General features: G+C 37.8%; 1 protein-coding gene and 1 long non-coding RNA gene across 4 annotated transcripts in view; one reads left to right on the top strand and one right to left on the bottom strand.

Annotated features, from left to right (window-relative positions):
• The first annotated feature begins 5,706 nt into the window (after positions 1 to 5,706).
• On the top strand, positions 5,707 to 21,630 carry RSL24D1 (ribosomal L24 domain containing 1). The gene is made up of 6 exons (XM_059913259.1): positions 5,707 to 5,843; positions 10,117 to 10,230; positions 11,944 to 12,016; positions 14,759 to 14,822; positions 16,555 to 16,640; positions 17,617 to 21,630. Exons 1-6 carry the CDS (start codon positions 5,763 to 5,765, stop codon positions 17,688 to 17,690), a joined length of 492 nt encoding a protein of 163 aa, XP_059769242.1. The 5' UTR covers positions 5,707 to 5,762; the 3' UTR covers positions 17,691 to 21,630.
• The window catches only part of LOC132359373 (uncharacterized), a 63,683-nt gene continuing 52,414 nt past the window's right edge, over positions 14,905 to 26,173 (bottom strand). Inside the window, exons 4-7 of one of the 3 annotated variants that reach the window (XR_009500829.1) lie at positions 21,286 to 21,433; positions 19,692 to 19,816; positions 17,168 to 17,247; positions 14,905 to 16,941 (exon numbers count right to left, since the gene is read on the bottom strand). This is a non-coding gene — a long non-coding RNA (uncharacterized LOC132359373). Of the gene's footprint in view, positions 17,248 to 19,691; positions 19,817 to 21,285; positions 21,434 to 23,359; positions 23,398 to 26,173 lie in introns of all 3 variants that reach the window. The other 2 variants (XR_009500828.1, XR_009500827.1) reach the window with 2 other exon arrangements.

Here is a 26,173-nt window from a genome sequence, read left to right on the forward strand (position 1 = left end):
TCTTCCATACATCTGCATGGCTCCCTCTCCCATCCTTTAAGACAGTTCAAATGTCACGTTGTCCAAAAGGACTTTACTGATCACCTTATATAAAATAGCAGTCAATCCCCCTCATGGCCCCAACCAGATTGTCACCTACTGCCTTGTTATCCTGCTCTGGTTCTGTACATGTCACTTATCACCACTCAATATATTTGTATGTTTGTCTCCATCCACTAAGATATAAGCTCCATGAGGACAGGGGCTTGGGAAGTTTTCTTCAAAATTGTGTTGCCACTACCTGGAAAAGGCCTGGTACACAGTAGGTACTCAAATGGTTATTGGTGGACTGAATAAAGGACTTGAGATGCAGCAGGGTCAAGTGAAAGAGTTTTCAAAACAGGAGTCACTATTAATGTTCAAAGACAGGAATAGAATTTGAAAGTAACCACTTCAAAAATGTTTAGAAATGCTCTCATATAATAAATCCATATTGGTTTATTATGAGAAATTAGGAAATCTGAGAAGTATATTCTGATGTTTTGAAGTTGATGTCAAGATAGCTAACAATCTATTGAAGAAATGTTCAACGAGGACTTTCTGTTTTGGCCGCTCCACGTTGCATGCAGGATCTCAGTTCCCTGACCAGGGATCAAACCCATGCCCCCCACAGTGGAGGCACGGAGTCCTAACCACTGGACCGCCAGGGAATTCCCAATATGGAGTTTTGGTTTTTTTTAATTGAACTGTAGTTGATTTACAATATGTGTTAGCAAAGTAATTCTTTGCTAACATTATGCATACGTTATATATGTATATATATAATATACATATGTATATTCTTTTTCAGATTCTCTTCCATTATAGGTTATTACAAGATATGGAATATAGTTCCCTGTGCTATATAGTAGGTCCTCATTGTTTATTTTATATATAGCAGTGTGTATCTGTTAATCACATACTCCTAATATATTTCTCCTCCCTCCTTTCCCCTTTGGTAACCATAAGTTTGTTTTCTATGTCTGAGAGTCTGTTTCTGTTTTACAAATAAGTTCATTTGTGTTATTTTTTAGATTCCATATTTAAGTCATATAGTATTTGTCTTTGCCTGGCTTACTTCCCTTAGTATGATAATCTCTAGGTCCATCCATGTTGCTGCAAATGGCATTATTTCTTTCTTTTTTATGGCTGAGTAATATTCCATTGTATACATATTACCACATCTTCTTTATCCATTTATCTGTCAATGGAGACTTAGGTTGCTTCCATGTCTTGGCTATTGTAAACAATGCTGCAATGAACAGTGGAGTGCAAGTGTCTTTTCGAATTAGAGTTTTTGTCTTTTCTGGATATATGCCCAGGAGTGGGATTGCTGGGTCATATGGTAGCTCTATTTTTAGCTTTTAAAGGAACCTCCATACTGTTCTCCATAGTGGCTGCACTAATTTACATTCCTACCAACAGTGTAGGAGGGTTATTTTTTTCTCCACACCCTCTCCAGCATTTGTTATTTGTAGACTTTTTGATGATGGCCATTCTGACTGGTGTGAGGTGATAACTCATTGTAGTTCTGATTTGCATTTCTCTAATAATTAGTGATGTTGAACATCTTTTCATGTGCCTGTTGGCCATCTGTATGTCTTCTTTAGATAAATGTCTCCTCTGATCTTCTGCCCATTTTTGGATTGGGTTATTTGGGTTTTTTGATATTGAGTTGTAGGAGCTGTCTGTATATTTTAGAAATTAATCCCTTGTTGGTCACATCATTTACAAATATTTTCTCCCATTCTGTAGGTTGTCTTTTCATTTTGTTTATGGTTTCCTTTGCTGTGCAAAAGCCTGTAAGTTTGATTAGGTCCCATTTGTTTATTTTTGCACACTAAAGAATGTTTTGCTTGGCTTTTTATAAGCTGGAAAACTCTATATGGTATTTCCAGGTCTTCTATTTTTGGCAATATGGGTGAGTATAGAACTGGAAGACTCTCCCAATATAAAACACTTGATAATGCTGGATAAAATATAATGAACATTTTTTTAAATGGACTGTTGATCTCTTAAGAAAGTAAGGGAAATACCTTGAGATCATCCCTCTTTTTCCACAAAACAGACAACAACAGCAGCAACAACAATGGCAGCAACAGAGGGAACTTACAACAAACTGATACTGAGTGTGGTTTGCTTTTGGTTTGGTTTTTGCCAGTATCAGTAATCTAGGTGCTTGGTTTTAATGGCTACATGCCATCATGGAAGAAAGCCTTGGATCTGTTGGAGGTAGGACACTGGGATGGAGGGCCCCTACCTCCAAACACACACAAAGCCAGGGTCTGGTCTATGTCTTAATCTTCCCTGAGCATTTATAACCATAAGTATGCTTTTACACAGGTTTGAGGTTCAAGTTTACATTAGCGCCCCCCTTTTTTTTTCTGGGAATGTCTAAGCCAAAAAATGTACATAAACTAACATAAAGTGATTTGTGGTTGGTAATACCTCTGGATTTCTTGGGAGAAGCAAAGTAGAATCTCTTCAGAGAAAACATTTTCACCCAGAACTTACAGGATTTTTACAGAAAATACCCTACTAAGAGTGAGCTCACTATTTAAAATGAAAACCCATTCCTTCCTCACCCCCTTCAGCCCCAAACATGAGCAAGGGCCAGTGAACCAAAATTCAGCAATATGGCACTTAAGAACTTCAAATAATATACTTATCGGATGGAGACCATAAAGTAAAGATGTTTAAAATACTTACAAACATAAAAGGAATGGAAACATCTGGGAGAAGAAGACTTTATTAAAGATACAAGACTGGTTTGAATTTTAGAAAAAGACTTCCATATATGGAAAAATGTGGCCATTGATATTCAAAATGTAATGGTCAGAAGTTAAGTGGCAAGTTTGACAGTTGAAGAGAAAATTGGTGAACTAGAAGATAGACTGGAGGAAATTATACAGAATTCAGCAGACAGGGATAAGGTATGAGGGAGGTTAAGAGAGATAGAGGAAAGATTAAGGCTCCAACTTATGTCTAATAGGAATTCTAGAAGGAGAAATGGGAGAACATAGAGGAAGAGGAAATATATGAAAAGAAAATAGCTGAGAATTTTTCAGTAATGGTGACAGACGTACACCTTCAGATTCAGGAATCATTAAGTTTCAAGCAAGCTAAACAAAAAGGAATAGTATTTCCAAGATTTCAGTTCAGTCTGTTGGACGTGAAATACATGTTTGTTGTTGTTGTTAACCCCTTCTTCTGTATTCCATTATAATAATTGGAAAGAAAAACATTTTCTAAGACTGGCTACTCACCTATTCAACCTAGAGCGAAGCACTGAGTATGCTCATAGGCTGAAGGGAACAGAGTCTCAAATGAAGCCTTAAGGTGTGGGATTAAGAACACAGATAAGGGACAGGGCCCCTGACACTGAAGGTAAGAAGTGAAGCTGGGTTATCACGTTGGTGAGAAAGGCAGGAAATTTCTTGTTGAAGTAAAGGGATAAAACTGAGAGAGTTGGGAAGGAACTGTGTAAAGAGCTTGGGAAGACTGATGAGGCTCTTCTATAATTATTGAGGGGGATGAGAGAGGGAGAAGATCAAACAAAAGTAAAATAATTTTCAGTATCTTGGTTGCCAATGAAGTGTTGGGCAAATGTTTATTACTAAAATTTCTGATGTGTGCCTTTGTTATTAATATTGTTCTGGAATTGCATGTCAAGTGATTAGCAAAGAAAAATAAATGCAAGTATCAGATAAAAGGAAAACACATGTATTCACAGATTATAACTAGACAAACTGATTCTAAAGTTAAAAAAGAAAAAAAAAACTTTAAGGAATAGCTAGAGAAACAAGGAATAAGAAGGCCAAGGAAGGAAGAGGAGGACTGCTGGTAAACCCAGTTATTTAAAAAATTACAATACTTTAAACATTTTGGAACTGGCACATAAATAGATAAATCAGTTGAACAAAGTAGATAGACCCATGGAAAAGTGATACTTTGAATTAGTGGAGGAAGCAATGCCCTTATTCAACCTATGGTACTGGGGGGAAAAAAAAAACGCACTGGAATCCTATGTTATTATTTATACTTAAGCAAATTCCAGATTAGTTGAAAATTCAAATGTGAAAAATGATACTATAAAAATAATAGAGAAAAATCTTTGAAAAACAATTTTGAAGAGGGAAATGCAGTTTCAAGCAAAACACCAAATCCAAAACCACAGAAGTAAAGATTAATTTGGATACATACAAATAAGACATTTCTGCACAGAGAAATGCTATAAGCAATATTTAAAATACTGATAAATTGGGAAACAATTTCTGAAAGTTAGAGCAAAGCTCTAACTTTCTTAATATGTAAAATGCTGTTAAAAATCAACAACAGTAGAAAACTGTGTGAAGGACATAAACAGGCAATTCACAGAAAAAAATAGATTTCAAACATTTGTAAAGATTCCTAACTCCATTCATAATCAAATAAATGCCAGTTAAAATAATAATAAAAAAAATTTTAAATCTCAGATTGGCAAAGATCACCTTCGACAAAGACGTCGTGAAATAGGCATCTTATTTGTTCTTGTTGAGTGTTAATTGGTAAAACCTTTCGGAAGGCATTTAGTATTATCTCCCAAATTTTAAAAGTGTTATAGGCCCAACAACTCTATACCAATAAACTATCTTTTGAAAAAAAAATTAGTTAAGGATGCTTATTATTAGTGAGGATGCTTATTATCTCCTAAAGATAGGAGACAAGATACGAAACAAATGTCCATCCACAGGCGACCAATTAAGATGATACCCTCCTACAATTGCGTTTATGTAACTGTGGAAGAGAATGGGAAGTATTCACTGATAATAAAATGTGTATTGGATGCTTAATTACGTGCCAGGAACTGTTCTAGGTACTGGGAGTATAGCTGTAAACGCAACGACGAAAATCCCTGCCCTCATGGAGCTCACATCCCATTGAGGGGAGGCAGATGACAGCAAGATGCAGAAAAGGGTGAACAGGATGCTCATCAGTGTTATCAAGAAGAGGAAGTGGAGACACGTACACACAAATGCTTGTCTATGCACAGAAAACCTCTGGTAGGTAATAAAAGGAAGTGACTGCTACTGGAGAGGAGGACTGGAGGTCTGGGAAGAGAACTTTAGTTTCCCGTGAAAAAAAAAATTTTTTTTTTTAACTACATATGTATATTAATTAAATAGCGCGGGGGTGGGGGAATAAAGGTGGAGAACACCACTACAAGTCTTTAAAACACTGCCGGTTAAGTGCTCCGAGCCTGAGGCTCAGCTGCTTCGGTTGCAGCGCGGGGCAGCAGGTTCCCGCCGCGGACATCAGGCAAGTCGGCTTGGGACCGGAATCACGGGCGGGGCTCGGGCCGCAGAGAAATGAGTTCCTCGAGACGAGCCACGTGTGGAGAGCCGTCTGGGGAAAAGCACAAACCAGAAACAAGATATACAAGACGTGAGTAAATGCTGACGTTATACGACACGGTAGGGAGGAAAACCAGGGGCTCGGACAGCCAGTTCAGAAGTCTGCGCGGAACCTCGCACTTCACCAGAGGGCGGCCGCACTCTGCGCCTGCGCCAAACGGCAGCGCTTTTGCCGGCGCGCCCGCGGGGTGGCGCCGTCACGTCCGGCTAGCTTTCCAGGGGCCCGAAAGAGCGAAGTAACACCGCCTTTTCCGGGGGGAGAACTAGAAAGAGAATCACTTCCCGTGGCGGGGCTACGTCACTTCCTCTTAAGTGCGGCGGTTGGCCGGGGTGTCCCCACGAGCGTTCAACATGCGGATTGAGAAGTGTTACTTCTGTTCGGGGCCTATTTACCCAGGCCACGGCATGATGTTCGTTCGCAACGATTGCAAGGTGAGACGGTCCGCTGCGCTCCCGCCGGGCTGAAGCCGCGCCCGCTCGGCGCGGGGTTCCTCTGCGCCTGCGTGGCGTTTGGTCTAGGATTTCGGCGCCTGGGGCTGGTTTTGCTAAAGACTCCGACCTCGACCTCCCGCTTGGGGAAGTTTCTCCTGCCGGCGTCGCGACCGGAGCTGGTCACTAGGCCGCCCTTGGGCGAGGCTGGCTGCGATGAGGTTGAGGAGCGATTCCAGCCAGCGCCGACGGGGAAGCTGGGAGTCTGTTTGCCCACTTATGCACGTGGGCCACGTTCTTCAGTTCGGTAAACTTTGTTGAACGGATGCCGGGTCAGGCATCATTGCTGAGGCCCGCGTCTGTACAGATGAATAAGACTTGGGGTCGGCTATAGTCTGTAGAGGTTGATAGAAATGTTGCATATGGCTTAATAGTACAGTTATGTATTATGAAGCTGTTGGAGGTGTTTTGGAGAGGGTCGTCTGTAGAAAGGCACAGAAAGGAAGTGACATTTATCCTGGATCTTGCGTTTTGCTTAAGAACGTGAGGAGAAGGCAGTCTAGGTGGAAGGAAAACGAACAGTTTGAGCAAAGGCACAGAGGGGAGCAGTTACTTCTCTGTTTAAGGAAGTGACGGATAGCAGATGGTGATAGAGGCTTGGGTTGGGGTAAGGCTATAAATACAAGTATAAGTCTATATAAAAAAGGTGCCTTTGTAAGCATAAGATATAAACATAAAGATACAGATTTTCCTCGACTTTCGATGGCGTTGCTTCTGGATAAACCTATTGTAAGTGAAGATGCAAATCCTAACCTACTGAATATCATATATAGCCTAGCCTTCCTTAAACATGCTCAGAACACTTAACGTTAGCGTATAGTTGGGCAAAATCATCTAACACAAAGCCTATTTTATAATAAAGTGTTGAATATCTCATGTAATTTATTAAATACTCTACTTAAATAGAGAAACAGAATGATTGTAAGTGTATTGGGTTGTTCACCCTGGTGACCTGATGGCTGACTGGGAGCTTTGGTTCGCTGCCACTGCCCAGCATCAGAGAGAGTTGTACCGCATTGCTCGCGGGGAAAGATCGAAATTTGAAGTACGGTTTCCACTGAATGTGTATCACTTTTTCATCAACATGAAGTCGAACGATCATAAGTTGGGGACCGTCTGTATAAGGCCTCTTTGTGAAAGACTTTATGAATGATACATGAATTTGCCTTTCATACCGGAATGGATCTCATTCCTCTGTTTAACATATTGTTTCTCAGAATTTGACCTCTCTTGTATTTGCTTCTGAATCACTGGACACTTGTAGAAAATACTGATTCCTGGTTTCCACCAGATCTATTGAATTGGAATCTCTGGGGAGAGAGGAAGAGGAGCTAGGAATCTATATTCAGTGAGTTGATTTTGACATGCTAAAGAACTACAGTTCCTACTTCATCACCTTATATCTGTATTCTACATGAAAGATATTGACCTCACTAAATTAGGAGTAAGGGGTCTTGCCAAAAGTGTGGGACCAAAGCTATGTTTGGAAACTTGAAAGAGCATGTAAAAGATTTTTAATTCCTGCTCTCAGGAACATGACAAAGAATTTGTAGCAATGAATGAAATGATTGTCAGGTTGGGGTGTAATTCACAGTGGGCATTATGGCTTTGTGGATGATTTGGTCATCATGACTATGATTTTTGTCCATCAGTGTTTGTCAGCTGGGTATGGGCATTAGAAGGGATGGTGGGAGCTATCTAGAGTTGGATGTTGATCTGGCAGACACAGTGGAAGTTCAAGTTGATGAGGAAGTCTATATTGCTAGCAAGGATAGTGTTGAATTAGCTGGGAGCTAGCTTGCTGTAGGGAAGACCAGTGTATCCAGAACAGAGTTGATGGGGGAAGTAAGAAGTAGAGGCCCTGAAGCACTAATGAAGAACACGTACCTCATTTTTTTCTTTGTTGATGATTCTGAAATCTTTATCTCCTTAGTTCCAGGTCTGAATTTTCTGCTTGACAGGGAAATCCTGTTTGTACCTAACAGTGAGCCTGCTGAAAGAGTGTTCCTTATTACCTCAAATCTTTTTGCTCTCTGAATTAATACTGTCATCCACCTAGACAGTTCTGCTAGAAACTGAGAGTCATCTTTGAATCTTTCACCGTTTATATCTAGCTATAGGTTCTGTCCATTGTGCCTTTGCGAAGGAGAGTGGTGTCTTAGCTTTCTTTCTGCGCACCTGCCCTCGTTCCAGATTAGGCACTTGTCACTTTTGTAGCCTCCTAACTAGTCTTTCTGCATTTATGCTCTTAGCTTTTGGGACCATCTTTCATAGAAACCTCCCCTCTTATGCTTCTCAGGTAGTTTCTTAAGAGTAGAATTAGTGTATTACTGCTCCATATTTTCATAGTTTGCAAACAGGAAAAATATACATACTCTTAAGGTGTGCTTAGTCAATGTTTGTTGAATTAGTGGCATAAGAAGGTGTTGAAGAACTTTGAGGCTCAGATGGATCATTTGTGTGCATGTTGAAGACTGAGGATGATGCCAGAGGACTAGATTAAAAGGGAAATTTGAGTCTATGAAGCTTTGTCTCACACATAATCGTTTACCACCTACCCCACCATAGATTTAACCACTTCCTTAATGTGTACTTGCATATTACTTTATACTTGATTATTGTGTATAGCTATATCCCATTGTTTATATCCTAGTCCGTTCTTTATCTCTCTTGTTTGCAAGATGAGATTTTACCACATTGCTAGACTAAGCTTCTCAAGGTAGGGCGTCATGTTTTAATTGTTCTTGTATTTCTTGCGTCTAGTACAACATCCAGCACATAGTAGCTGCTCCTTACTTGGCTATTGAATCCCCATCCCATCTCAATGACTCCAGTCTCTTCAGATAATTCATTGTGCTTTTCAGGTGACGTCTGTTAGATATGGAGTTCAAGTAGACTTGCCTGTAACTTCCCATTGGCTCTCTTTGGAACCGAGGAGACCTGGGACAAGTTCAGGCCTCTCATTAGGTATATCTCAGAAATGGGGATTTGTTTAGGAGTTATCTAGTAGATATTAAACATTGAAGGCTTTTACTTAAAAAAGGTAATAGTACTTTGGCTGAAAATACTCAAAGAAATTTTACCAATAATGATTTTATAGTGAGTTATTCCAGAAGACTACAATAGTTCTACTTTCTAGTTGGTTTGAAATTAATTCAAGGATGTAGACGTGCTTTTACTCAAGTCTCCCAGGAGAGGGCTCTCCATGAGGTCAGGGCTTAGATCAGATTGATCTAGTATTGACCATTTCTAAGAAAACTATGTCCTAGTGTGTTTAGTGACCTATTTGAAGGTCTCCATAGAACAAAGTGTATATAAAATGAAAAGTATTTTGGTTTGTGATATATGTGTGTGTGTGTGTGTGTGTGTGTGTTAGCTTGAAATGGTGATACCTTATTTTGACCTTTTTTTTTAATGGGTCACATATTCTAGGTATGATAATTCAACTTAATTTTCTTTGCCAAGATCTACAAACTCAATTACTTTTTCTCTTCAGATTTCCTCTAGTAATACACACAAATTTCAATGTGTTCTAAGACAAAGTAACAGAATGATGCATTTTAGACTTATAAAATGAGTCCCAATAAGCCATTTCAGGAGCACGTTAAATCATCATTAAATTGTAAACACTATTAAAGGATCACATCTTTTGGGATGAAAGTGAAGAATTAAAGTAGTGAAGAATCTTCCTAGTAGATCTCTGAATAAATACTTTAGAAAACAAATCTATAGCCAGTTTTAGTTGCTTTTTTGAAATTATTTTTTGCAACGGTGGAAAGAACCAAAGGAAGTTTCAGAATGGTTGTTTGAAACTTTTAACCCCCTCCCCGCTTTGAGGTATTTAGGAAGTGAATTTTGAGAATTATTCTGAATTGCAAAGAGATTTAAATAAATGACTTTCCTTAAAACTGTTCCCTTAATTCAAGATCATTTGTAAGGTTTTACTGTTATTCTATAGAAATGGTTGTTTTTAACCATATTTTTGGGGCTCTCAATCTTTAGTTGTGATAATGTTTATTAGTCAAAAAATAGTCCAATTTCCATTTTATGTGATATTTCTCACACATTTCTAAATGGTGTTGTGAGTAAGTAGAAGCAGTTGTGAGTGAGAACCATTGTTATTTCTCAGACCTTATATTTTGTCTGGTAGGATAACATCCTATGGTATAAAATTTTTTAATATTGACTTTTCACTATTTTAACACTTTTCTTGTAGGTGTTCAGATTCTGTAAATCCAAGTGTCATAAAAACTTCAAAAAGAAGCGCAATCCTCGCAAGGTCAGGTGGACTAAAGCATTCCGGAAAGCAGCTGGTAAAGAGCTCACAGTGGTGAGTACGGTTAGCTCTCAGTATAGTTTTTACAGTTTCCAAATTTTAAGTTTTGGGTGGGAGATGTGATTTAATTAACTCTAACAAGGCTTCCTATAGAATGGTTAATGAGTGACTTATTTGTATTTGCGTTTGGTAATCTCATTCTCACATGATCTCCAAAACCATAAATCTGTAGAATTCTGAAAAGGAAAAAAATTCCTAATCTAGTTTGTAGAAGTGATTTTTCTTATTCTCGAAAAAGTATTTTTAGCTCTTGCAACAAGGGGAGAATTATTTAGATGGATTGAAGTTGGAAATTGCTACTTAGGGATTTTGAAAGGAGGTTAAGAGATTAAAAGGTTTTTGACTAGCAGTGAGGGCTCAGATGAGGTTTGTAATGGACTCATTTATCAGTTTCTTGATTTCTTTAGCAGGACTCTGTGTCTGAGAGCAGAGAGCTTAGTTCATAATGGCAGTGTAAGGAGGAATAGTGAGGAATCAGGGGTGAGGGAGTTCCATGAGGCGAGCCCCCACCATCATATTGCTGTTAACTGAGTTGGTGTGAGGACCTGGTGAAGCTTATCTGCACTCGAGCCTTAAAAAGGGACGAGGGGCAGCTGCTGCACAGGCTACCTTTGAGGGAGGGAGAGCTTTCAACTGTCCCCTCCCGCCAGACTTCCTCTTCCCCCAAACCCATGACTCTTTCCCACCTCACCACTCCTTAAAGGCAGTATCTAAGTAGTTGCTACAAAGCCCTTTGCTGTCCGTCTCGGCACCTGAGGTTCTTCAGTGAACATAAAGAATATTTTTTGACAACATGTAAGGCCAAATCATAATTGTCAGAAAAGTAATTTTCACTATGGACAAATAGATATGTAGCGTCTCAAATACAGGTGGCAACTGTATGAGTGAAGAAAGGATGCCGGGTCGTAGTCATTTGCTGGTGACCAGTTACCTTGTCATGGCTGAGGTTACTGTGATCTGAACAGAGGCATGTGTATATAAGTGAAATAGCCAAGTGCAGAGTTAGTGCTGTTCCATATGCCTGAGTCTGATAGATTTGAAAACTAAGAAATATCTGTAGTTTTTCCAAAATTATTTTGCATGTTTTGAGACAAATAGGATTGTTAATTGTCAAAATACCAACTACATTTGGAGGGGACTAAAGAATTTCAGGGTGAAGCTTACGTCATGCAGAGTAGTACCATATTATTTGAGGATATGTAGTTTCAACTCTGCTGTAACACAAAGGTTTATAGGTATTGAAATATATAAACATGCTAGGTATTTTTGTTGAACCATATGCAGTTCTCAGTGTTTGACTCTTTTTGATCTATGGGAAAAGGCAATTTCATATGGCTCAATCTAATATAAAGTTTTCTGGCTGTGAGTCTCATCTAGGAACAGGAAATTAGGGAAGCTTTTTTAGTTTGTTTATAATCCCCATGATTGTTATAGGCCCCTCTGAGGGATGGGGGTGATCCTCTCCCCTCCCCTCCCTTTGAGAATCACTCATACATAGAGAGACATTTTCAGTAGGGCTGTCTTGTACATCGTGGTGTTTAAAGGAGAAAAAGTTTGAAAACTTGTATTCTCTGGGATCGCCCCGGGGGAAATCTTAATATGTGCCCGTAGCTTGAAACACTTAGAACTTTTGTGAAAAGGAGAAAAAGTTTTAAGAAATGCTTCCTTTCTACCTCTCTTAAAACCGTATTTCTCCTCTTCTTACAGGATAATTCATTTGAATTTGAAAAACGTAGAAATGAACCTGTCAGATACCAGCGAGAGCTATGGAATAAAACCAGTAAGTCACAAGGACTACCGGGAATTTTCAGGAGACACTGGTTTGGGATATTACCATAACTTTAATATCAGTTGGTTGTTTAAATATTAAATTTCTTCTTTTAATCAGTTAGCTTTTATACTTTTATCCTTATTTTAATGGCTCTGTTGTATTTGTGGGGTTTTTTAATAAGCTATCCCAAATCCTTTTCAGAATTGGCTGATGTATCCATTATAAAAATGACATAATTATTAAATTTGATATTATTTGAAGTGCCTACACAGAAATATAAAAACATTCAAATATCTGGGGGAAAAAAATGGAGATGTAGAATACTTTTGGGGGATGAGTGTGGCATAGTTAAAATATACAAAAACCTAACACACTTTACAAGTTTAGATAATTTGGTTTAGGGATATAAATATTGTTTTCTGTATACCTAATAAAACGTAGTGATTCTGTAAAGTTAAAAAGTACAGCATGTAAGGTGATAATTACAGATTTTCTAAGAGAACTTCTAAGTGCTTGACTTGGGTAAAAATGAAGCTATAGGCTACTGAAACTAAAAGCAGTAATGTTTAATTCTTATCTACCTACCTACCTATCTCTCTGTTTTGTTTACTTATTTAAGTAAGCAGAGGCTTTAATTTAAAAAAAGTCTCATATGTAGTAAAACGTAGTTCCTTAAGCTAGCTTGTAGATTCCACTATGTCTCTATGTGTGTTTGAGGCCCTTGGCCCTGCCTTTTCTCCTTCCCCCATGCCTGCTTATGCAGCCTTTAGCCATTTCTAGTCTTGGGTGTGGAGGTAATGTAGTTTGTTAACTAGAAGTCTCTAAGACTTGGAATTCTACCAACTTTATTGGTCTCTAATGGATTATTGGCAGGGCATACTTTTCAACACCTTTTCACCAGTTAGTCACAAGACTTCAGAGGAAGAGTTGGAAAGTTATGGGCCTTTGTAGTAGCATTTGACACCCTCTAAAGCCTTGTTTATCTTCCTGAACTGTGTGGAAAAATCAGAGTCCCATTTGGGAATTGCCTAAGTATTCTGCCCCTTGGTGTGCTTGTTTATTTGGTTTTTTTCTCTTTTTAAAAAATAAGGTATTTCCCTTCTGTTTTGTAATTAGAGGAGGATTTAATTTCTGATTAGCAGTTGGTTTTATTGGGTTTATTTAGTAAGGAAATAACACTGATTCAAACTCAAGGATTTCTAAAGAGATTAATAGGATTTTTAAAATTGAGATTATAATTGACATATATTAGTTTCAGGTGCATAGCACAATGATTTGATATTTGTATATATTGTGAAAGGATCACCAAAATAAGTCTGGTTAACATCTACACCATACATAGCTAATTTTCATAGGACTATTAAATTGATTCCTAAAGGTACTCTTGGCAGGGACATTATTGGAAGATCCTAAAGCATTTCTGGACCTCATTGAGTTTTATTTCACTTTGGCCTTTGTTTTCTTTTTTGTTACTACTTGAAGATAGCAGCTCCAGACCATTTTTACCTATAACTACTTTTATTTGGTGGGTATTCAGCTTGATATGGAAACTGAGGTACATATTTTAGTCATCTGTGGATCTTCAGTTACTAAGATCCTCTGTGCTGGTATCATGATGTTTATGTTGTTCCTGAGAAATACTGTGTGCTAAGATGTTGTATCCTTTACCAGTAACCACTGACTCTAGCATACAAAGATGAACAGGGCATACACAGTCCCTGATCTCTGTGCATTTTACTGAGTACTCTATTTTATTGTTTCTTTTAGACAGTAATTGGTTCGGGTATTATCACAGAGTCTCATTCATTTGCCCCACTCAGATCCGCAGACTACACTTTAAGAATCTGGATTGGGAATTGTGCTATTTAGTATGGTAGCCACTAGCCACAGGGGCTACTTAGCAATTAAAATGTGACTAGCCTGAATTGAGATGTTCTGTAAATATAAATTACATGCTGGATTTTGAATACTTAGTATGAAAACAAGCATAAAATATCTCAGTAATAATTTTTTATATTAATTACATGTTGAAATGACAGTATTTTGGATATGTTGGGTTAAACAAAATGTTATCTTAAATTTAATTTCAAACTGTTCCTTTTTACTTTTTTTAAAAAAATGTGGCTACTAGAAAATTTAAAATTACATATGTGATTTATCTTGTATTGGACAGTGCGGATACAGATTCTAGAGCAGTTGGACTCAACTCCCTTATAGCCCAGGCTCCCCTACACATTTTCTGAAACAGTTGGATTTTAGTGGTTAAGAATGTGGCAAATTGATTGACTGGTTCATTTTACCAGTATTCATCATGTGCACATCATATCCTAGGCACTTGAAGAAAAAGTGGCTTTTATGACCAGGAAGGTAGTGTCTGTTTACGGAGATGACAAGCTAAGAATGGGATTAATTGCCATTAATCCAAGTTCTCTGTAGAATAAAATTTGAAAAGCGTTGGACTGGTTTCAAGTACAAGGAAAATTTAGTAGTAGTAAAGGCTTTTGCAAAATAAAAGTTAGAGAAATGATACGTGGGAAAGAGTCAACAGTGATATCACCCAAGGGTACATACCTTTGTCAGCTATTGTAGTAGGAATTGTTTTTTAATAGGAATTGTTTTTGCAGTGAGTTTTTGTTTAGTTTAATCCACTTCTAAGTCACAGTAAAGTAGTGATTGTTAAAGCTCCTGTTGGTTATAATCATCCTGCTTGAATACACATAAATTTGTTAACGTTTATGAATTTTTTTGTAGTTGATGCAATGAAGAGAGTTGAAGAGATCAAACAGAAACGCCAGGCTAAATTTATAATGAACAGGTATGAATATTTTAAAATATCTTTATTTTTATGTAACTTCAGACTTTCAAAAACTGGCAAGATAGTATAAAAAAGTCTTGTATATTCTGTTAACATTTTGCCAAATTTACTTTAACTCTGTGCGTAATAAGTTGAAGACATGATGCCTTTTCCTCCTAAGTATGCTTTAATATATATATATCCTAAAAATAGTATGTTCTTTTTCTCTGGGTTTTTAAAATTGAGGTATAATTGACACACAACATTAGTTTCAGGTGTACAGCATAAGAACATGCTCTTAATAACCACAGTATAGTTAAATCAGAAAATTAACACTGATAAAATACTATAGACCTTACTAGGTTTACCTGTTGTTCCAATAAATGTCCTTCATAGCAGCAGAAAATCCTGGATCATGCATTGCATTTAGTGGTCATATCTCCTCAAGCTCCTTTAATCCAGACAGTTTCTCACCTTTGTCTCAGATGACATTGGCACGTTTGAAGAGTACAGGTCAGTTATTTCATAGAATGTTCCCCGGTTTTTGTTTGATGTTTTCTTCGTGATGCGATTCAGGTCCCTTTGGCCAGAACATCATAGAAGTGTGTCCCCTTTAAGCACCCCAGCAGAGGTACCTGTTGTCCCTTACTGGTGATGTTAACTTTCATTGCTTGGTTAAAGTAGTGTCTGCCAGTTTTCTCCACTGGAAAGTTACTGTTTTTCCCCCTTTTTAATCAGTACATCTCGTGAGACACATTGAGACTCAGCAAAGAGCCTGTTACTCCTCAAACTGATACCTACTGGTTTTCGCATCCATTAGAGTTCTGCCTGAATCTTTTACTACTGTGATTGTTGCCAAATGGTGATTTTTCTGATTTCATCATTTCTTCTCCGTTTATTAGTTGACCTTCTTATCTAAGAAAGAGCATTTTCCTTTTTCCCCAGTTCCAAAATTTATTTTTATTCATTTATTCACATCATATCTGTGTGTATTCATTAATTCTTATTGTATTCAATGAGTTATAATTCTTTGTCATTATTTTGATGTTCTAAGTACCCCAAGTTGGCCAGTGAGAATTCCTTGAGGCAGGCTGTGTGTCATTGTGACAGTTCCTCACCATTCTTTGAGTCCTTTCTTGCTTTATGGCTAATGAGATTTTCCCTGCCCCAGCTTGGAATTGACTGTTTCTTTAGAAGGGGCATCGCTTTTGATCTAGTCACCATAAAAGTCGTAGAAAAGCATGCGTCAACAGCTTTCTGGCTTAAACAAAATTTTTTTTTAAAGCATTACAAAAAAGGACCCAAATGCTTGAGAACTAGTCTGTTAGCTTTTTCTGTTGAATGTCTTGTGTTTTGTGCTCTTGTAATTACTGAATGATTTAAAAAATTAGCTAACACAGAGACTACAAATCTTTCTCCTCAAATAGAGAACACAGACACTTTAATAATTAGAGATTCTTACTCTGTGTAATCTCTGAGACTTGTTAATTCTTTGTTTCAATCACATCCCTTCATGCACTGAGCAAATATCTTTTCATCCCTGTTTTATTCCCGACTGGGTGCTAGGAATACAGTGAATGAACACATTGGGAGTGCAGGAATCATGTTTAAGCTAATTAGGAACAAGAAATGAATTGTGTTCCCATTGCTCATTTGTGTGGCTAACGTAATACAATTTTTAAAAATTAGGAATTAATGTCTTTTAAAGAGGTTTTAGTAACTGAAATTTTGGCCTTAATGTGTTTGATCCTAGGCTGAAGAGAAATAAAGAACTACAGAAAGTTCAGGACATTAAAGAAGTGAAGCAAAACATCCATCTTATCCGGGCGCCTCTTGCAGGTGAGTACTGCATCATGCAGGGTCCTCTGCCTTAAGTAGCGAAGTGAAGAATCTGGATCGTTGTGGTCCATGTGATTGGGTGCCAACCAGCTTTTTAAGGTTGAATCTTTTCATGTAAATGTTCTCCCTCATTTATGATATGACTATTTATAAAAGTAATTTATTCAGTGTGCTTCCCAGTTCCAGTCGATTTATTGCATATGGTGTTTCTTTTCTCCCTTCATAAAATCCTAGCTTCCACAAAATCCAAGTTAATCAAAACAATTTGAGTAATAATTTAATAGATGATTTTGCCTCATACCTGTTTTGATTAAAGGATAATATTTTATATTAGTAGCTCTCAAACTTCATTTGGTGTGGGAGTTACTTGGGGGACTTAGTATGTAAACATAGAGGTCCAAGCCCCTTGAGTTTGGACCTCTGTTCTTTAGTAGCTCTCCAGGTGAGTCTGATACTTCAGTTTGAGAACTACAGTTTTGTATTAAAAACCCTCCTTGTGCTTATGTAACTTACAGTTAGGCACTCACTTGGGCAGTTGCTTGTGTGCATAATTTCTTTTGTGAGATGCTAGGAAACCACTTTTTGCTCAGCTGGTGCCAAGTACAATCTGTTAAAAGGAGAGAAATTTTGGTGAGATTTAGCTATGCCTAAACCTTAGTAAAGTCAAATCCTATAACCACATATTGGGTAGATTTATGCAAAAGTCCTAGCTAGATTGTTTTTGTACCAAATTTTAAAAAAATAGACAAAATTATGGAGCATTGTTTCACATATAGATGATATGGACTGACAGATACCCAGAAAACAATAGGAATGAACCACTGTTATCTAAGTTTTTAGGTAACCCTCTGAGGTAGGTAGTACAGTGTTAAGAGCAGAGACCCTGGTTCAAGGTGGCCAGGGTTCACATCCCAGCTCTTTGTCAAGAGTTTAATTTCTTTCTTTCCCTTTTTTTTTTTTTTTTTTTTAAATAAAGGCAAAGGAAAGCAGCTGGAAGACAGAATGGTACAGAAATTACAACAGGATGTGGACATGGAAGATGTTTCTTAGAACTCTTACTGTCTGTAACCATTTCTATAAGTGCATCTGGAAATCTCCTTTGGAGACATAGAACTTGTAAATTATTGATTATTTTTTTCATATAAGGTCACTCATATGAAAGGGGATTAAAGTACTTCCCTCCTACATTGCTATCTGCAGAACAGCAGATACGGATGCTAGATTGCATCTCAATGTTAAGCCTTCACTAAGAGATAGATACACTTTTATAAGTCATGAAAATTATGCTTGTAAATACAGAAGTGAATTGTGGACATAAAATGGTCATGCCATTTGGTTAATGGCACTAGGCAGCATTTATGTAATAATTAATGCAAATTCATGACGAGTAATATATAAAATAAAATTTTCATTGCAGTAAAATATTCCTTTTCTAGAAGGGATACAGCAAGGAACTAACAGTCTGTATGATAATTAGCCTCTAGTAATTTCTTTTGATTTTAGTACTTCTGGTTTTGGTTTATAAGCTTCTTAGAAGAACATAATGGTCTAATATATTGAAGCCTAATTATGTTGGACCATTTTGACCTGGTTTTAACTATTATGATAGGCATTTGTGGATGTTGGGGGTGAGTTGAATAGTCTGTTCCTGAAATGGCACTATATAATTTCTACTTTGGAGAATACTCACTTCTAAGTTGAGATTCCTAGTAGAATAAGCTTTATTTTTCTAGGGGTCCAGTACCTATTAAAATTTTTTGTGTGGTTTTCTTTTTAAAAACTCCTTAATTGTGGAAAATTGGACGTATGGGTAGCACATTATAGATTATTTACACATAAAATTGTTTCTGAAGTAAGTAAGTGCCTATGTATTTATTATTTAAAAGTACTAAACAAAAGGTATGAAGTTTGCTCACACATACTAAGAAGTAGGAGATACATTTAAAGAGAAATGTATACTTTATACTTCATGTTTTCTTATTTTTACATTACTTACGAGTAAGTATGTTAAGAGTATTAAGTAACTCAGTTTTTTTTTTTCTTAGGACAAAATTTAGAATAAATTACAAGTTTTAAGGTTATATAATTATATAGTAATGGCTAAATTTTTATTTTAGTATTAGATAGTAAAAAAGTGGACTGATCACTGGACCAGGTGTTAGAAGACCTGAATCCAGCTTTGTTCTTATTGATAAAATAAAGCTCATTTGTAAACAACATTATTGATGCAACATTTAGGGGAAATATGTATGTAAAGACATTTGTAAAATTACTTGAAGTTTTCATCGCATTCTATATTCATGTTTGTTTTAATATAAACTTGTTTAAAATTACATACTATTAAGAAACAAATTTCCTACTGTGCTAGTTAGGGAGCAGCTTAGCTATTGCTTTGAGAGCATTAATTGGGGAAATTGAGCTGAAACAAAGAGCTGACATTGTGTCTCAGGTTTAACATTCAGGCAGTTCTCTTAGCTGTCAGGATTTCATATTATTGTGAGACGCCAGATAAGTATTTGGATGCAAATGCCATGATTTTATCCACCCACAGCCTTTTAAGCTTGGTTGGACCACTGAGGATGAGTTGTCTCTTTAAAGTTTGCCTGAGAGTGGCTTGGTACAATGCTTTTAGGCTACTATTGTTATAGCTTGTCTGGTTGAGACCTCTGCTGGGCAGTTAGCATAAACACAAAAGCGTAAATTGTCCAGACACTCACTACACAGAATATATTCTCTTATTGTTTAAGAAACAATAATATTGTTTAAGATCGGGCTGGAAGTCATAGAATTTTTTTTAACATGTACCTCTTAAAAAACCTTGTAAGATTGCAGAAAAAAAATTCTCACATGAAAAAAAATCTCATTTCTTAAAAATGGAAACCCTAGGAAGATGTTTACCCTGTAGAAGAAAGTTTGAGAAGGACTAGCCTATTATCTCATGAAGTAGACAGCATTTTTCTAATTTTATAAATGGTCAAATCTCAGGTGTAAAATCTTGCCCCTTAATCACACGGAACAGAAGATGGACGAGGCAGGGATTTGTGTTCTTACCGGTCTGTTTCCAGCGTTACCCTGCGTTTATATGGAAGGGATTGATCTAGAGCCTCTCAGATCCCATCTTCACAAGTCCAGGTGTTTGCTGCAACACTCACTTGACTATACTTTGGTTTCTTCATCTGAAAAAAAAATGGAGACAATAATATGACTAACCTCAGGAGTTTTATGAGGATCTAATTAGTTAATACATGTAAAATAGTCATTTCAAGTCCACAACTATAGTAAGGTACTGTTAAAATGTTAGCTATTAAGGTTGGTTGTGTGACCACACAAACTCAGTAACAGCAAAGGACTTTGATTGGGAGAAAGATGGAAGGTCTTAGGGTTTGGGGCTAGCTGTGCTAAATTGAGTGCAGTGTACTTAGTCTACAAAGTGATATGTATGGTTTAAAATGTTAATTTTAGCCTTTATGTCAGCTGGCAAGTTCAGTTATTAAAAGCATCTCATTCCACAAACGTTCTCTGCTGTGAAGATTGGGAGGGGGAAATACGTTTCTGGTTCATCAGCATTAGTTTAAAAAATGAATCATCGCCCGTAGTTTTAAGGCTAATTTACATGATATGAGTTATTTTTTTCCTCTGTCCTTTAGCTTACATTTTAAATGGAGATCTGGAAAAAGACATCAGACTTTAATCACTCAATATAAATTCCAATATTGAATGAACACTACACCTTGTAATAATTAACCTAGCAGCCTGCTGAATTAAGAGTGTTGAAAAACTAAGGGGAAAAATATATAAAAAATCAGTTTCAAAGGCTATAGGAAGAATTTTCTAAGGTGTCTATTCTTTACTGATACATAGCAGAATGGAAAAGTTAACCCACATGGTTTACCCTGATGTGTTTATACTGAGTGTATCCATCAGCCTCGTGTTGATTGGAATCGTTTTTGTCTGTTGTTGAATTTCTTTTTAAAGGAGAAGTGACCTTTTTCTCATCTTTCCTGACATACTGGATGTAACAGTCTCTAGTTTCTGGTGCCATGGGGTGAGTCTCTAACTTAAGCTCTCCTGCTTGAACACTCTCCCTAGGTTTAGTATCTTAATTCAAGCTATCATGCAGGGGTTGGAGGTGATGTTTCTACCAACATGACCTTCCCTGGGGTACCAGTTATCTGAACTGATTCTCTAGGCTCCCATTGATTCTGTGGCTTCCCTTTGATCCTGCCAATAAATTCCTTTTGCCAGTGTTTGTAACCAAAAATCTTGATTGATAGACATCCCCATCCTCTCCAGCAAGTCCAGGCAACCCATTTCTGTCATAATCTATTAAGATTGCAGGGACTGTATCTTATCCCAGACATATATTAGGTACCTGGTGCATGGCAGGTGCTCAATAAATGTGACTAAATGTAGCCATTTGCTAGGTTTACTCCTCTTTATCTTTAAGATAGCCAGTAACTTGGAAGATATAAAGAATCAATTAGCAGAGAGATACTGCATTAGGAAAGGAGGCAGCCTGCCTGTGACTTTAACATTAATCGTATCTGCACTGTTGGGAAGACTTGCTGAAGCACAGTGCTTGCCTTGGGTTGCAAAAAACTGATTTTGCTGCTTAGGTCTAACCGTCTAGTGGTGGTACACCAACCTCCGCTTCTGGGTCTGGCTGGAGCATTCACAAGTCAAGAAATCCCAGGAAGAACAGCATGAGCCATGGTTTGGGCAGGTTTCTTAATGTTTTGTCTGGAACTTGCTTTGCTGGTGGAAGTAGAACTTTACTTTAGGAGCCACAGAGTCTAAAATAGAAATAAGGACAATTGGGAAGAATCTGTTAAAAGAGTACTGCTTCTCTAAAGGAATGTTAACCAACCAAAAAATACAGGAGACTGGTCCGTTAGCATTTTGAGGAACTCTTTGTTTTGGGAATGCCAGATTTTAAATACTTCATTTGTTTAATATATTCCAATAAAGTGTATATATGTTTGGTTTGGCACCAAGCCTTGGACTCTTAAGAGGAACACCAATGAACAGTATGCCATTCTAGTCAGTGAGTTACCTCACACTGTTTTCCAGTGTACATTTGATGATATTGTTACATATTAACTCTTCTGATAGGGAACGATGGAGGCAGTGAGCAAGTAGTTAAAGGCGGTCCAGCTGATCAAAAGGATTCCCCATCAAAAGCAAATGATACAACGTGCTTATACTGTGTTAAACTACAGTGTTGTCCACTGAGTTTCTCTTCAGTACTCTCAGATTCTTCATGCTGCCAAAACACCAGAGCTAGTAGCTTTTTGACTTTGTAGAGACAGTTTCCCCATTTCTAGAAGATAATACACAATGGAAATAAAAGTTCTGTAGGGGAAAATATCTAGGTCCTAACCTCTCAGTTCCTTTGATCACACGTCTGTCAAGAGGTAGTACCACCTTGTCCCAGAGTTGTGAGAACTCAGTGATACAGGAATTATTACAACCAGGTACACTGCATATATTATCTCATAATATTCACAGCGCTTTGAGTTAGTCCTCATTTTGCAGTTGAGGAACATTAGAATATGAAAATAGCTTCATCCATATACTTGTCACTAACAAGTAGCAGAGCTTAAATTCAAGCTCTGACCATCACTAGCTGAAATCCTAAACAGCATCTAGCATGTTGGTGCTCAATATACATGTGTTTATTCATTCAAGGAAAAAAATCTAGCAGTAAAAAAGTATCCAGGAGAAAAGGATAGATTTCATGGAGTAGTTTAACCTATGACTCTAGAATGGACACTTTTTCTTCCCAGTTCTTCCAGGACTCCCAGGTTGAGTATAATTCAGACAGCAAGTTTAGGGAAATGAAGTTTTTTGAAATTTACTTCAAAAATTAGTACAGCAGTGCAAGTAATTACAGTATAATTATTGGAGCAAGTGTTCACTTAGCACTGCAATGCATGCTAATCTTGTTATCCAAAGAAGATTTTGAAATTCAACACCTGCTTCAATTGAGCAACTTCAGTATTAATTTTAAATGTTTATTTTGTGTCTGCTATGTGTGAGGCATTGTTTGCCTCACTTAGCAAGTTAATTCCTGTTATATTTGAGAAATTTGAATCATTGCAAAGTGCATTCCTCTAGCTATAGTTGATGTTTTTTAGGACTTTAATAGCTGTTGCTCTTGGGCCAATTCTTAAATTCTCTCTAAGACTGTCAGGATTACTGACAATAGAGTTACGTCTTTGTCCCAGGGGCTGAAAGTCCTGATGCTGACAAGCTTCAGGTTTCATCTAAGGTGAGAGGTGGGTTTTGAAGATGCCCAGTGTACTATTTGATTCGTCTTTCTAATAACTGATGTGGAAAAGAGTCTAAAATCATGTTCTTGCAATGCATAAGCACACGTGATAATATTTTATTCCCACTGTTAGTTAAGTGGAACCTCAGAAATAATGTGGGCCCTACTAAGCAATGGTATTCCTTTTCCTTGATGGGAAGTCCCCACTGGAGATTAGGGATCCAGGAAGATTTGATCAAAACAGTTGAGGATTAGCTACAGTAGCACTCAGAGTGGGGGCCACAAGCCTGATGGCACAAGATAATCATCTGGGGCAATTTACAATTATCAGTGCTAGGTCCCTGCCCTAGACCAATTAAATGAGAATCTGGGATTGAGGCCCAGGCATTGGTATTTTTAAGAAGTTATCAGGTGTTAGGGTCAAAAAAGATGGTGACAAAAGAGGTACCTGAACTCTTCTCCCATGGACACGAAGAGCAATCAACTCTGAAAGAAATTTAGAAACTAGCTGAATGACTCTTAATACACTGGTGAATGAACAAAACCCACATTGAAATGGATAGGGAAGGCTGAGACACACTCACCATAACCCCCACCCCCAGCACAATACCATACAGTCAGGTAGAAACTCCCAACTTCCAGCTTCTCCCTGAGGAGTAAAGGGTTTGAACCTCCCATCTGGTGTCCCAACTTTAAAGATTCTCACCTGAGGAGTGGGTCCTCCAAAACACCTAGCTCTGAAAGCCAATCAGGCTTGCACCCACAAGACTATAGCAAACAAAGGAGCAGTTGTTAATGGGTGTGTGAGTACTTGCTGTGGCTATACCCCCTGGGCTCTGTGTGGCAAAAGCGGGCAAAAATCACCAGTTTCCCAATCTTTCTCTGAAAGGAGTGTATGTGCATACTTTGAAAGCTGCTGCCTTAGGGTCAGGCTTCTACTTTAGGACACATCTAGGCACTAGCTATGTTTCCTGGAGACAGGAAACTGTCGGACACCCCCTCTGCTCTAGCCTCTCCCTATAGCCCCTCAAAGTTGCCATTGTCACCATGGAAGGAGCTTATACACGTATCTGTGCCCAGCTTTTGTGCTGCTGCCTGTGGGATGGACCCTTAGATTGCCTGGCTCTGATAGCTAACAGGGCTTGCATTCATGAGTCCTACAGGATAGTAGCAAACAAAGAAGCAGTTCTTAATGGGCACAGAAGCACCCCTTGACCCCTGCATCTATATATGCGGGCCTAGAGCAGAGGGAGCAGGCAAAAATTCTTATCTCCCAGTTTCTCCCTAGAAGGGGCTTTACTAAAAACTTTCCCAGCTGCCGCCTAAGGGTCTACCTTCTAATCAGTCTGTATCTAGGTTCTGGCTGAGATCCTCCACTTTAGGACATTGGCAGATCTTGGTAGACCCTCAAGTACTGGGAGCCATTCAGAACAAAGAAGGCAGCTTGGAAGATCACAGAGGTTTGATAGAACCAGGAGCTGGGGTCAGGCTGATAGATGAGGTTTATCTCCTACACAAGACCATTCTGTCAAGACTGGGAGAGGTGGCTGTTTTATCAGAAATCAACATAAAGAATCAAGGAAAATGAAGAAATAGAGGAGTATGTTCTGAACAAAAGAAGATAATCTCTAGAAAAAGGTCTTAATGAAATGGAGAAAAGTAAAGTACCTGATGGAATTCAAAATAACAGTCATAAAGATGCTAACTGTGGTCAGACAGCAATGCACAACAAAACGATAATTTCAAAAATGGGAGAGAAAATGCAGAAAAGCACAAAACAAATCACAGAGCTGAAAAATATAAATTGAACTAAAAAATTCAATAGAGGGATTCAAGAGCAGATGAGAGCAAGTGGAAGAAAGGATCAGTGAACTTAAAGACAGGGCGATGGAATTCATCCAGAGAAGCAAAACCCAAAAAGTATGAAGAAGGTGAAGATATCATAAGGGTCTTATGGGATACCATCATAGCACAATTATATTCATTAAAGGGATCCTAGAAGGAGGAGGGGGGGGGAGGGGGAGGGGGAGAGGGAGAGAGAGAAAGAGAGAGAGAGGGAGAGAGAGAGAGAGAAATGGAGAGAGAGAGAGAGAGATGGAGAAAGAGAGAGAGAGAGAGAGAGAGAGAGAGAGAGAAAGCTTATTTTTAAAGATATAGGCTGATAACTTCCCTGATCCGGGGAAGGGAACAGACTTACAGATCTGTGAATGTCAGAGTGTTTCAAATAAAGAGGATTCGGAGAGACCCATTCAAGGCACATTATAATTAAACTGCCAAAGGATAAAGAAAAGGAAAGAATCTTCAAAGCAGCAAGAGAAAAGCAACTTGTTTCATGCAACAAGTTGTATATGTACCCCCATAAGACCATCAATGGATTTTTTAGCAGGGATTTTGCAGGACAGAAGTGAGTGGCAGAATATTTTCAAAGTAGAAGAAAGAAAGAAAGAAAGGAAGAAAGAAAAGGAAGGAAGGAAGGAAGGAAGAGAAAGAAGGAAAGAAAGAAGGAAAGAAAGAAGGAAACGAAAGGAAGAAAATGCTGCCAATGGAGAATACTCTGGCAAAAATATCCGTCAGATTTGGAGAGAGAGTTTTCCAGACAAACAAAAGCTAAAGGAGTTTATCACCACTGGACTGGCCTTACAAGACATATTGAAATGTTCTTCAAGCTGGAATTAGGTGATCCTAATTAGTAACGAGAAACATAAGAAGGCATAAAACTCACTGGTAAAAGTAACTATATAGTTCAACTCAGAATACTGTAAAGTTATAACATTGATGGGTAAGTCACTTATAATTCTACTATAAGGATTAAAAGACCAAAGTATTAATAATAACCTCAATAATTTGTTAATGGTTACACAACATAAAAAGACAAATTGTGACAAAAATGTGGGTGGGGGAGTGTAAAAATGTAGAGCTTCAAAGTTATGTTATCAGCTTAAAATAGACTTATATTTTATGTAAGCATCATGGTAATCACAAAGCAAAACCTATAGTAGATGCACAAAAGATAAAGAGAAATGACTTTAAGAATACCACTACAGAAAATCATTAAATCGCAAGGAAGAAATCAAGAGAGGATCAAAAGAAAAAGCAGTTGCAGAACAACCAGAAAAACAACAAAATAGCAATATCAAGTCCATTTCTATCAATCATTACATGTAAATGGGCTATATTCTCATATCAAAAGACAAAGTAGCTGAATGGATAAAACAAACAAACAAAACCAAAAACAAAAAAAAAAGATGAAAAAAACCGAGAC

Source organism: Balaenoptera ricei, chromosome 2, assembly GCF_028023285.1.
Source record: "Balaenoptera ricei isolate mBalRic1 chromosome 2, mBalRic1.hap2, whole genome shotgun sequence".
Classification (NCBI taxonomy): Eukaryota; Metazoa; Chordata; class Mammalia; order Artiodactyla; family Balaenopteridae; genus Balaenoptera; species Balaenoptera ricei.